At 38.3% G+C, this 14418-nt stretch overlaps 1 protein-coding gene across 1 annotated transcript; it reads right to left on the bottom strand.

The window, feature by feature from the left end:
* Nucleotides 1–1608: 1608 nt before the first annotated feature.
* LOC137726809 (uncharacterized) lies at nt 1609–3238 on the bottom strand. The gene has a single exon (XM_068465771.1). It carries the CDS (start codon nt 3092–3094, stop codon nt 1910–1912), a length of 1185 nt encoding a protein of 394 aa, XP_068321872.1. The 5' UTR covers nt 3095–3238; the 3' UTR covers nt 1609–1909.
* Nucleotides 3239–14418: the final 11180 nt, after the last annotated feature.

The raw sequence follows: 14418 nt of genomic DNA on the forward strand, positions 1-14418 counted from the left end.
GAGCGTGTGAATCAAACTTTCAATGAAAGCACCAATTTGTGGATGCAAATTTTCGCCTTCTTCTTCTTAGACAAAATTGCACCTATAAAATAATTAACACCTTAGGTCAAGGCCAAGAACCTCCGATGCCAAAGTTAGAATTTTGAGGGAAAAGTGTTTGGAGAATTTAGAGAATTTTGCAAGAGGATTCAACTTAGGTTTTTGGAGAAAATGGGGTGGTATTTATAAGGGTGTGGCCGCCCCCTTTGGGAGAGATGGGAACTGGCCACTTTAGTGGTTTTTTGGGTGTAATTTACAATTAATTAGCTAATTAATATAATTTAGGAGAAATAATTTGGGAGTTACCTTGTGAGGGAGATTTGATGAGGATGGATGAAATAGGTTTTGAATAAATATCTATTTTGATCACTTTTGACCTTGATTGAGCTATGATTGTCAGCTACTTGCGCGTAGAACTTCGATGTGCCTTGAGGGTAATTTTGTCTTTTTCTATCCTAGAATCCACGTGTCGCCTCCATATTTTTCTTGATTATTTTTGGCTCCACATTTGACATTCCCTAAAGTTTCATTTTAAATTTCTACATTTTAGAGAAATTTTCATCATTTCCATCGAAGGAAATCGATATCGATATCGATATATCTATTGATATTTCCATAGATACTGATATTTAAAACACTTAGTCAGCACATATACCGTTTGGTTAAACAAATTTAGGTTGACTGCTGGCACCAATTCAGTATGATTGAATAGGTTTGGGTTGGCAACCAGCGAAGGTGTTAATCTGGTTAGGCAACACTGGAGTTGTAAAATCAATTTGGCTCAAGCGTCTTGATAGTTTGGTTAAACAACCAGTTTCTTAACCTTTGCTTGTTATTTATCTCTGCCAGCGAGGATTCTTTGATTCCATTGCCGAAGGAAGTCACTTAATTAGCTTTCTCGACAAAGTGAAGTGTTCTATGGATGATTAGATATTCCCAAGTTACATTCAAAGTTCGGCATTTAGATGGCCAAACCACTTTTATCATAAATACACCCATCTCTTTTGAGTAACTTTGCCCCATACATATTCGACAGACCTATATTTTCACCAATGTAATTGAGTCTGCTGAACCTGGTGTATAGGATTTAGAACTTCACAGTGATCTACATAGCATTGTTGACATGTTTAAGAACCTTCTCTTTTGAGTAACTTTGCCACATACATATTCAATAGACCTATATTTTCACCAATGTAATTGAGTCTGTTGAACCTGGTGTATAGGATTTAGAACTTCACAGTGATCTACATAGCATTGTTGACATGTTTAAGAATCTAGGCCAAGAGTGTTTTTTCCTCGGCTGAGGTTGCCTGATTCAAAAGTCAGAAGAACATTCCATCACATCACCACTAAGAGGTATTCGCTTGGCCGAGCTCAGTAGCGAATTGCCATGCCCACATTAATATTCAAGGAACAGAAGAATGTAAATAACTCTTTGTACTCGACCTCCACATCATGTAAGCTGTGTTGCTTTCTGAGGTCAACTGGTATGTAATGCCGAATTTTATTTTGATAATTGTTCCTAGCCAAACGCAAAACGTTTCTTGTAAGTAATATATATATATATATATATATATATATATATATATATATATATATATATATGCGACGGACCTATACATATGCATGTTTCATACAATTGGATCTTGGTTTTTTTTATTGTTCGATTATAGTGTTGCCTCTATGACTAGAACGGACTACTATTTTTTTTTTTTTTTTTTTCTTTTTAACAGAGACAACACCATAATCGAACAATAAAAAAAACCCAAGATCAAGTTGATCAAACCTTATGGGTAAAATTCAAACATCTATATTCCACAACGATGAAATTATAAAAAACAAAAAGTATCTACGGCCACAGATTGAGTTATTATCTGCATCCTCCACCACGTGTCAAAGACACAAATGCTCCTCTGGAAACCTCGTGCAACCCAGTGTTGAACCGCAAGCAACCCAAGAGCCCATGCTTGTAAGGTAAGAAGGTCTTCCTCCTCATCTCCTCCGTAACCGCCCGGTTCGCCGTATAATGCAACTCGTGCGGCGAAACCGGTCCTTTCCTCCTCGAGCTCACCGACCCCATGCTGTCGGTGGACCGGAAACTTGAGTTCTTCACGTCCTGCGCAACACTACTACTCTTCATCTTGGGCGACAACATGGCATACTTACTCAAATGGTCTTTGCCCGTTGTGGCTCGGCCTTCTGATGCACTCCGAAACAACCATAAATCTTTCAATTTCCATTTTCTGTTCCCTTTCGATGAGAACGAGATCGCTGATAAAAATGAAGCGTATGCTGAAGTAGAGGCCTTATTAGAGTTGATTGTTGTTGAAGAAATTTCGTTGTCTTCTTGGGTGTCGAACATGATGTCTGACACCCTCAAGGGAGACAAAGATCTACTTCCCCTATTACGAATGGAAGCAGATCTTTCCCTCTCGCGTCTTTCCTCTTGATTTTCGTGTTCATCCTTTCGCGTCTCATCCATCGCGACCGCGAAACGATCATCAGTACGATGTTCCTTTTTGTGATGCCGCGGGGATAGAACTTCTTTGACTAGTTTCCTTCCTTGGGAAAATCTTGACGCTCTTGGCGACGGTGACCTCGGTGAAGAACTAGAGGGACCTTGATCACGTACTCCTCCATTGCTCCCAACTTGTAAGCGAGGCGGCAGCTTTAGAGGCCTGATCTTGCCGCCATCGAAGAGCTCGTCCGCCGGCAAAGAAGTCTTTTCCAATTGACCACTAAAGTCGAACTCAAAATCCTCCTCATGATGATGCTTCTGATCATTACTAAAGCTACCTCTTGATTTCGGAATTCCGGGTTTTTCTTCCCACTCAAAGGGGATTGTGGAGGCTGAAAGTATAGGGTTAGTGTCCATGTAGAGGTCATTAAAGTGGTTGTAGAAGGTCGAGGCCCGGGTGGGACTGGTGGGTGCGCTAAAGTAGTATTTGCCGAATCGGGTGGGGCTAGAAGGAGCAGTCATGTAAGGGGAGGAGCAGGCGCTGCTGTCGAAGTTGAAGTCCGCCGGAGGAACTGGAAGAGCCACGTGCATCTCCATGGCTGGAGTTTAATTAACTTGAGCTTGTTTTGTACAAGGTTGGAGCATAGTGAGAGAGGAATGGATATATAGGAGTTTAGAGGTAGAAAGAGCAAAGAGGGAGAGAGGAAGGAGAGGGGAAGGAGAGGATAGTGGGGGAAGATTGACTAAATGACTAGAGTTTTGATCAGTCTCTATAGATGCGGTTGGTCATAGACGCCAACCTCAATATAAATATACTTCCCCATCTGTGTCATTTATTATTCTAATTTTCTTTGGTCCTGCGTGGGGTTGGTTTTCCTTTACTATGTTTTTTCTTTTGTTTTTTTGTTTTGGTTGATTAAACTAATTTTTTGGGTTGATTTAACTAACTTCAGTTTTCTAAATTTTAAGATATTTCACTTCACGTTGATGATAGATTAATTTCTTTTATCATATAATTCTAGCATCACATAAGGTAACCCTGGGCCACAAGCATCGACATGGATGCCAATAAATAAAAGAAAAGAGGTAACTAGAAACAGTGTCAGTTTACAGTATTTGATACATTCTAGTTGCTTTATCATTAGCATTAACAAAATATAAATAACATATATATTGAATATTTTAGACTAATATCTCGTACCTGACAATATCTCCTACCAGACATATGAGAGTTTGTTTAGTTAAACTCATGCATGCTGCTAATTTGAAGATATAAATTGGAGAAGAATGGGTATTCCATAGAAAACAATCCTTGCTCCCCCTGTATATAGGGTTGTAACAGAATTTTGAGTTCTTTGCAAGAAAAGAATCCTCATATATTAACGTTCACCATAATACAAATTGCGGACGGATCCGTACGTGTCACTCATTTTTTACATAATTTTTACACATGTTTTTGTGGATCTCACTCCATATTGTATTTTAATGATCTGAGCTATCTATGTTTTAGGTTTTCCCTCAATGATCATGTCTACCAAAAATACCCAGATTTGAAACAATATGACCATTGGAATAAGGATTTAAGACTTCTTTGTAACACTGTTTTCTTCCATTACCTCATGTGGAACCTCTTGGGCTTAGTGGAGCAGTGCGTTCTAGCTATGCACCAAGTTCGATTTCTCTCTAAGTAGTTTAAATGAATTTATTATATATTATCTTATCACTTATAAAAGAAATAAATGTTTTTTTTTTCGTTTACTTGTGTATTATTTGTGTCTTTAGTGGTTAGGGTTATTTTGTTCTAAGTGTGAGAATATGTTTGTGAGGAGAATCTTGGATGGAGGTGTGCTCAAGAGAAAATATTTAATACTAAAATTTCATGCGAGCTGGAATTTCCCAAAAAAAAAAAAAAAAAAAAAAGAGGTGTTAATAAAATCACTCTTTTTTAATTTTTTTTTTTTAATTTTTATTAATGAAAGATGAAATATTAGAATTTGAAATCTCTTACAACATTAAGAAGAGAAGAATGAGGACTAGATTAAGAACTAGTTAATTTCTGCTTAATTTTTTTTTTTCTCATGGTATTATCTGCGTGATATCTCACAATGACATTAAGATCGGGCTTCATCCTACGTTTTGATATGCGATTGGTGGAATTATTTATTGATGCAAACCGTCCAAATAAATATAGAAAACTCTATATCTAATGAAAAACTTTGTTTTGGCTTTATCTGAATTAGTTGATAAACTTTCTTTAAGGTTTGTTCGAAGGTACGTACGTTGATGTATATGCGCATGACGTGCATATGTATGTACTAGTATATAGTTAATTATATATATGACTTAATTATGAGTTTTCTTTAAAAAAATAATAACACAATTTTCACTACGCGTGCAGGTTTTAACAACTTGTTCTAGAACATAAGAAGGTATCAAAAAGGACGGCTAAGACTGCATCACTGCTAGAAGTTTGTAGGCATAAAATCCCGAATATATAGTTTGCTTGCTTGCAGTGGTTGTTGAATATTATGCAGTGTCAATTACTATGTCATAGTCAATAGAACTCAGAGGACACGCGATTAAAAAAAAACATGATAACGTTCACAATGGCACTGCCTCTTCATTAAACTTGATATATATATATATAAAATTATATAATGTTTGAAAATCGCTCTCAAATGACCAACATAGAAATTTTTTACCGGATGGATTAGCTTAAAGATTTAAATCTTTATATACAAAGAAAATTTTTCACAATATCAGCTAACTTAAGAAAATTTTCACAAGGTGAGCCAAGAATTTTCGTTATTCAAACAAATTCAAACTTGTACATGTACAAGAAGTGATAAGAAAAAAGATGTGAGAAAAAGAGATGATTTGTAAACTGTATTATATAATTAAACCGAGAGAATTCGAATTAGTAACTAAATATATGGTGGGCTACATTTGAAAATCAATAAAAACTACATGTAAAATTTTATTTTCTACCAAAAGCTACCTGGGCTACAGCCTAGGGTAGCCCTTAATGTGGCTCCGCCGGTGCAAATGACATGTGAGTTGTGGCCAAAGTCCTTATGTTCAGGCCCTTTTGCAATACGAGGATGATGGACCCCTTTTAAGGTACGTTTATTGTATCGGACTATTTTGGATTGGATTAGTTTCAGATACTAAGCTGAACTAGCTTGGATTGGACTAAGCTTGATAAAAACTATGAAGCGTTTGGTGCAGTGCCAGACTAACCTGTGACATCCCACATCGCCCAGGGGAGTGATCCTTAAATGTATATTCTCATCCCTACCTAGCACGAGGCCTTTTGGGAGCTCACTGGCTTCGGGTTCCGTAGGAACTCCGAAGTTAAGCGAGAAGGGGGCTAGAGCAATCTCATGATGGGTGACCCACTGGGAAGTTGCTCGTGAGTTCCCAAAAACAAAACCGTGAGGGAATGGTAAGCCCAAAACGGACAATATCTTGCTACGGTGGTGGAGCGGGCTCGGGAAGTGATCCGCCCTGGGCCGGGATGTGACAAATTGGTATCAGAGCCAATCCCTGGCCGGAAATGTGCCGACGAGGACGTCGGGCCCCTAAGGGGGGTGGATTGTGACATCCCACATCGCCCAGGGGAGTGATCCTTAAATGTATATTCCCATCCCTACCTAGCACGAGGCCTTTTGGGAGCTCACTGGCTTCGGGTTCCGTAGGAACTCCGAAGTTAAGCGAGAAGGGGGCTAGAGCAATCCCATGATGGGTGACCCACTGGGAAGTTGCTCGTGAGTTCCCAAAAACAAAACCGGAGGGAATGATAAGCCCAAAACGGACAATATCGTGCTACGGTGGTGGAGCGGGCCCGGGAAGTGATCCGTCCTGGGCCGGGATGTGACACTAACCTATGGACTAACAAATTTTTTTTGCAATTTTTAAAATTCAGTTTTTCCTTTTAACAAAATAAAAACTAAAAAAAAAACATTATACTGTGCCATCATCGTTTTCCTTGCCCGCCTCTTCTCTCTCACACAAAGTTTCAAACTCATTTTTATGTACTGATGCCCTCTGCAAAGGGAATGAAGCATTCAAATACCCAATCAAGCCTTTGAATTCTTCTGACAAGTTTGCATCAAATGGGTTGCTTCATTGCGAACTCTCTTGATAAAAGCTTCAGTAAAAAAATACCCATGTTTGATTTCTAAATCTGCTTCGTGAAACTCTCCGACTCCAATCCAATCGCAACCATTGGAGATTTGCTTCTGATTTCTTCAATAGAATCCACCATGATCTCTCTCCTCCCTCTTAGTTCATCGCCACCATTGAGAAAAAGGGAAGAGGAGGGTGCGACGGCAAAATAGTGGAAGTGCACAAGAGTTCCAGTCGATGTCTGGGGAGAACGAATTGGGACGGGAATATGTAAAATGTTTACGAAATCATACGTAAATATTTATTTATTTTTTATAGATATGTTAATTCATTAGAGTGTGTGGTAAGACAGGTCCGTGAAGTTTACCCTAAGTTTAGTTTTCGTCCATGAATTATCATATTAGTTTCTCAAGTCCCTTAATTTAATTCTACGTTGCATAGGTGGACCTTCCGTCAAACCTGTCTTCTTTTCCACCAAATTTAAGGTATAGTGGTCTTTTCATTCAAAAAAAAAAAAAAAAAAAATCTAATTTATTTAAAAAAGTAAAAGCTTGGCTCCTTAAAGTTAAGGAGGAGTGCCTCCTCAAAATACTTCATGACATATTCACAAAATTTTGTGCCTAGGATTATAAACGTTCATATTATAAATCACTATGTAAAGATCATCTTTGCAAAAAGTCAATTAAAACTAAGATTGTTTAGCCAATCCTTAGGGAGTTCCGGTTGTAAACGTGAAATTTTATGAATAGATCACAACGTATTTCAAGGAGGAGTTCCTCCTCAATCCTTGAGGAGCCAACCCTTTCTCTTTAAAAAATATATTTCTTATTTTTTGGATGAAATTTCTATTTTATCCCTCAATTAACTAAAAAGTTAACGAAATTAATGAAAATGATTACTAGTGCAACAAATGACATAATTCGAGGATGTGATAAACTATATATTAGTAGAGTTCAAAGATGAAAACTAAACTCATGGTATAGAGCATGACCTTTTGCTACAATTTTGCCAATTCATTATAACAAAGGCACATAAAAATGTCCAAATACGAAGTTAAACACAAACAAAAGATATGGATCAACCAAACAACAAAATAAATGGCCCATTCCAAGGATGTAGGCTCAAAATAAAAGAACAAATCCTAAGAACCCTAACTACCCATTCGTTGCTAGAACCGCTGCCATCAGCAACCAAGGCAGTGGCAAAGAATAAGCCTCGACAAGAGATCTATAAAGGATGGGTGTTGGAACCAAATTTGCGCACATCCGCGGTCAGAGGCGAGAACTAGTCGTAGTTATCCATGATCTACGATGAGGGGAGATTGGGGTTGATTAGGAGTGTGGTTGAATCTGAATAGGGCTGCAAAGGAGAATTAAACCACTGGTGTAGTTCTAAGAAATAATGGTGTGAACCATCCTTGACGAATAGCCTTTTGCCAAGGCATTAAGAAGATGAGTTCTCCATGGATGTGTCTACACGTAGATGGCGGCGTATGAGCTTGTGTTAGGCATAGAGAAAGATAGATTTCCTAGTGAGAGAGATAGATGATTCCCCCTCCTCAATAAATACTGAGATTATAGTATTTATAAGGATCTTGAGAGTCCTTGTATGGAAAGTAATCTTCATCAAATCGAGAGGCTATCTAGGAGGAAATCTAGGATAAGATACCCAATCATCCTAGAATCTTGATTATGTTGCCTAATCCCTAGGATATCTTAATTTTACTTGAATTAGGGTTTCCTTACTTGGGATACAAGTAATATCTTCAATAGGCCTAAGCTTAGCTTGCCGGACTGTGCTTTATAGACTATGAGCATCTTTGTCCTTGCCACATGTCATGGGGCCAAAAAAACATGGTTCCATAATTGCCCTTGCTTCGAGGACGGATAGTTACCAACAGACCATGAATGAGTCATCCCATAATAACTTCTCCGGAATATGTAACGAAATATCCTTCGAACTTCCAATTGATTTGAATCTAGTCAAATCCGGCTAGTCCTACTTGCTTTTCTCTTCAAGGATTTGATCTTTCGACATTCTGAACCATATTATAAACCCCTCGACGGAGTTCCAAATGCATAGCTAAAGAGCTAGATGCAGGTGGTATGCACCTTTATATTCCTAGAAGGCCTTAGATGCCTTAGGAATATACTACTAAGTTTATTTTATTCAAGTCATTAAGCATGTTATAGTAAAACACTTTGAACTTTTTATCCTTTGCTTCCTAATCGCATAATATAGTTTAATCTGTCAATCTTTTCAAAGTAATCCAACTTCAAAGTAAGGAGTACTGAGGTGAAACACGAGTAAGCATATAGGTTGGGGCAGAGATTGAAGCCCCCATAAGTAATGTTGATTCGAAAAAACATCACATCCTAAACTTAGTATTTATAGACATTTTCACTACGATAATCGGAGTACCACTTTACTCTGACACCAAGCCTAAAGCCTATGAGAAATCTTTTACCCCAGAGTTGGTGTAATTCTTACATCATATCATCTTTTTCATAGAACTGTCCAGTGATTTGATTCTCCATCCCGGAGATATATAAGCAATCATTTTCAGATTCAATCACACATTTTTATCTATCTAATTCTACTTTGAATCATGAATAAAGAAAAGTTATTTGTCTTAAATATCTGTTTTTTCTTTTTCTTGTGATGCAAGAGAGTACCCTACTCATTTCAAACAGGGCATTAACTTTGAAAAAACTTTGCATGAATGCAAGTCTAAAAAAGTTCAAAGTAAAACTGTCAAAGGTATTTCCCTTAGCCCAACCCATCTTGAATGGCTAGCAACTTGGGAGACTTGAACTATAATAAGCACGGTAACGATTGGCGGCTACATGCATAGACACATGGCATCTTGACCTGAAAGTCCAATTCACCATCCAACCTTCGAAAATTTTATGCAACCAACAAGGTTGTGGGTTATGATTTCAAACCGGGCTCTATGCCATTCAAGGGAATAGTCGAAATATCAATCCAGAAATCATCTGAGGATGGCTCTGAACTCTGACCACGAGTACAACTACTTCTATCTTGGACCAACCTACTAAGTCAAGTATGTTCTATAACACCATGTGTTAGCAAGTTCGAATAGGGTATCCAGATTAGGCAATCCCCAAGAGGAATTTTATTCCAATGGAGCTCCAATATGCAGAAATGCTTTGGTAAGTTAATCCAAGTAGTCAGTGTGACGTCCCGTCTCGAATTTAATATTATTTTATTCTCTATCCTTAGAAAATTACGGAAATCCTTCATTGACATTCAAATCCTTATCACTCTTTGTTTCTTTGCACATATGTCTAGGTGGTACGTGTTCTTACGAACACGTGAGCATGAATACGCATAAATCAAACGATTTATGCACGTATCCTGATGAAGGGTAAAATGGTACTTTTTCACTCTTGGGAATTTCTTACTTGTTTATCGAGACAACATTGAGTTTTCGGTATTGTAAGTTGTAGGCTGTAATACCGATGGCTTATTTGTTGGGTTCGTTAAGCAAGTGAGCAAATAAGCCCGTCTACGTTAGTATTTAATTATTTAGGCATCGTGCCTAATTAACTATTGTTCGGGCTTGATCCAAAGACACACATACACATATTCTTAGAGTACTCAATGATGCAAACGCGTGGACGCAAGCGGAACTGAATTCGGAGTTACAACGAAAATTTTACAAACTGCTAAATGTGAAGGTCATTTTGGTAAATTCACATTTACGGGCCCACACCACTCCTTCCCCTCACTCCCGTGTCTTCTCTCACTTTCTCTTAAACTCTCTCGGATCCCCCTCTCTCTAACACTCTCATCTTTCTCATCTCTATCACTCTTCCCCCTCTTTTCTGCCATCACTTTTAAGCTTTCTTGCTGCACTTAATGCACAAAGGTAGTGAGCTAACTACCGTGACCACCATCACCATTTTCATGGTGGAAAAATCGCACGACCATTATCATTCTCGTGGTGAACAAACATCACCACCCTTACTTACCATTTTGTTCACAGCTAGTTTTACCAACCATTAAGGATCAAAGATGAAATAAGAGTTCTTAGGCGTGATCTTGAACCCAAACACTAAGCTTGCATTGCAAAGTAACTCTTTCCACTCAAATCCTTCTTATTTTGAGGCTCTTATGTTGTTTTTGACCTTAAAAATGAGGTTGGGGGATGATTTAATGCAAAAAAACACACTGGGAAGAATTTCTCCAGTTTTTTGATAACTGATAAGCCACTTTCAGATCATTTTTCTGGCCGTCTCCAGCATTCGTTGGCCCTTGAATTGGTATAAATTGATTCTCGATTCTCTACATTCCTAACTCCACTTTGGCTTTTAAATAACTGATCTTGGTTGAGAAATGTTGCTCAGAATGAGCTCGGAAAAACGGCGCTGCAACCTAGAATCTGCAGGCCTTCACGAGAACTGCAAGTACATTGATATTAGTAATGTGGGTGCACGTGGGTGGCGCCTTGTCCTCAGCCCATACGACGCATGACTACTAATGCAGCCACCTTATGGCGGCGCGTGGAGGAGCCTGAGGTCCCTCCTTAGGTTTCTCGACCCGTTGAACTCGAATTCAACATCCGTTTTTTGAAATTCAATTGTCCTTTATTAGCCATACTTTGTATGAATATGCGAATTTATGTTAGTACGTTATACATTTACATAAATGGTTTCGTTTCTGGGTGAAACGCGTCTCAAGGATCCTTGATGCCAACAAGGCGCGTTCGACCCGACGACATAACTGTCAGTGGGTCTTTTCTTGTAAATATTATATATTTATTTAGTTTCCATTTTATATATTTAATAAAGAATTTTCTACATTACGCCTAGATTAGATTAGTGTTTATAAGAATTAGCGCATTGACAGAATTTATGCAATTATTCTACTTTCTACGGGATGCACATGTATGCGTATCATTATGGGATGCCTTAATTATATTTAAGGCCATGAATATTGTTATGTTGACTAGAATTATCGATTTATCGTTGCATGATCCTATTTATGTTAATTGCTCATCGTGCATGCTACACTAGGGTTAGTACTCGCCCAAGCCAAGGCCAATCTTCACGTTTATGTTCACATCATATCGATATGCGCACTTTGGATCCATTGTAGGTGCCAGTCCTGTCCTAGATTGCTATAGGCAATTAGGACTCGTATGTGACGCACATAGCATCAGTCTTCACATGATTGTAGTACTATAGTGTACATCATTACTACACCCAATCATGTTCATGTTAGAATATCTCTACATGAGCTCGTGTGTCAACATATGTTGTTAAGCACTCGATATTATATGTTCGTTTATGCAAGATATTGTGATTACTGGATGTTATATGCAAAATATTGTGATTTATCGTATTATTGAAATATTGTTGATTACAGTAAGTTGTTTTTATACTATATGTAGTATATATATTTGGAAACTATACTTATTTTATGGCGAGGGGTCATACATTTTCGAAAAGGTTTTACAAAACTTTATTTTCAGGCCTACTCACCCTTGTTTTTTGCCCTTCTAGGTTTTATTGGCAGAGCTCTTGTGTTGACGAGGATTTCTAGCAAAGGGTGATATAGGAGACTACTTCCAATGGTATAATTGTTTAACTTTACTGTACTTTACTTATACTCTGACATCACATGCGAAATGGGTTCAATCTCGCTCACATGCGCATCCTTGTATTTAGTCACTTTTAGGTTAAAATGTATTCATATTTTTTTTACTTCACCACACTTAATGGCTTTGTCACCTTCCTGGTGTCGGCCAGCATAACTCGATTCGGAGTCCAAGTGGACATTCTAGGTTCAGGTGTGTCAGTCCGATAGGAAATGCTTAGGTCTGACGCATAAGGTCTAACAAAAGATTCAAAAAGTGTTTCCGACCTACATGCCGACGACCATGTTTCCAAAGAACTTTCGTTTAAGATTCACTAGAAAGGACGCGTAATCCAATCCAGGAGGGAAAATCCCTTACTACGTTGCAATTATTGAAATTCATAACCCCAAAAAACATGGGAAAGGTATAAAAGATTTTGCTAACTTATCTCTGGCAGGATATTTCAGATGTAAGCATAGTCGTCACATGTCCAATAAATGTAAAAGCAAAGCTTGGAGTGCAGGATTGCTCATGGGTTTAGTGTTCAATTCCTAGTACCGGAGTAGGGTGGTACTCCGGATATTGCGATGAAAATCCTTCATGTATGCAAAGTTTGGGAGGTAGTGTTTTCCGAGCCAACATTATCGAGGGGCGTTTCTTAAAACCCCATCCCAGGCCCACAAACTTATTGGCATTTTGCTCCGTTGCTTATTTTATTTCTCAAAGTTTGTTTACTTTGGAAACATTTATCGGATTGGATATTATTTATGCCAAAAGATATACGAGATAGGAAGATTCTCACATAAATTAATGATTATTATCACGGTTACAAAAAAGATTAAACTAGTACAACAATTTAGGGGAGACAAGCCCTCACCTTTAATAAAAGAGAAAATTTAGAGACAGAACGACGTGTTGGATTCGAATCAGTATTCCTAGAGAGAATAGCATCGTCAAGCCAGTAGCATGCTACGCCCACCTTGCTGCATTCTGACACGACACTACATTGAAGGCAAGTATTCTTACAGAGATGCGTCAGCGTTGTCATCCACAAGTAGAAGAATGGAAAGAAACAGAGGCAAAAAGTCACAAAAACATTCCATCACCTCGAAAAAATCAGACACTGGTGCAAATTCTACATAAGGTGTCTTGCAAAGGAGAAGGTTGGTGATAGGGTATTATGATCTGATTTCAAACACTCAAGCCACATGAGTGAGTATTTGAACGAAGGGCCATCACCGTAACCATCAATAAGCATCAGATGAGGAAGAAAATAATGACGAAAAACCCTTTAGTGGATCTTCACACTTCTTGCAGATCCTAGCTACCCTTCCCGGCCTGAAGCCCACATGAAGAGTGCTAAGAAGGGATGAATGTTATAGAACGAGTTGCAAAAAGTGTGGAATATTATAAAGCAAGTTGCAGGAAGCAAGGAAACATTTATGAGAACACGTAGGGATTTACTGTGGGTAACATGATTTTTTGGGATTGAAGTTTTCTTCAACAAAGAACCAAGAAGAAGACAAAGGTTAAGAAAAGGAAAAACAAACATCATAGAACAAATGAGGAAGGAATGAAGAAAAATATGACTTGAGAAAGCTATTTAAAGGCAAACCAGGAAATGATCTCACCGTTGAAGATAAAGAGTAGTCAAACTAGATTAGCGTGAAATAAGAATCAAGGGCAATCAATAAGATACGTGTTTTTTTTTTTTTTTTTTTTTTTTTAATTTTATAGATAAGTGCACTCAAAATAGAGGTGTGCATCATTATGACGGTTGGATTTAGATGAATGCATGACAAAAATCGGGAACAACTCTACTACCTCCCTTTAACAAGCCAAACAAGCTTTCCAGAAATTGAAGACCAAAAGGTATGTATTCCAGCTTACTTTGAAGTGCATGGTCCTTGGATAACAATCCATCCTCAAAGGGAACAGGTTGCCTCTGAGACGGATAGTTAAGGCCAATTGTGGGACCATAATTTTCAAAGTCGGAGTAAGGCTGGCCCAAATGCAATTACCTCAGAAGTCAAGTCATGAATTCACCAGCTCTGGGCAAAGCTGCATCAGACGGAGTAGCGGGGCCACCCTCACTCTACTCCAAGGCAATAGGTGGAGTCCTAGTAACTCCGCTAGATGACCATGCTTATTCTGCAAGACACGTGATTTGATCCGGATGTGGACACAATCA

Source organism: Pyrus communis, chromosome 2 (assembly GCF_963583255.1).
Source record: "Pyrus communis chromosome 2, drPyrComm1.1, whole genome shotgun sequence".
Taxonomy (NCBI): Eukaryota; Viridiplantae; Streptophyta; class Magnoliopsida; order Rosales; family Rosaceae; genus Pyrus; species Pyrus communis.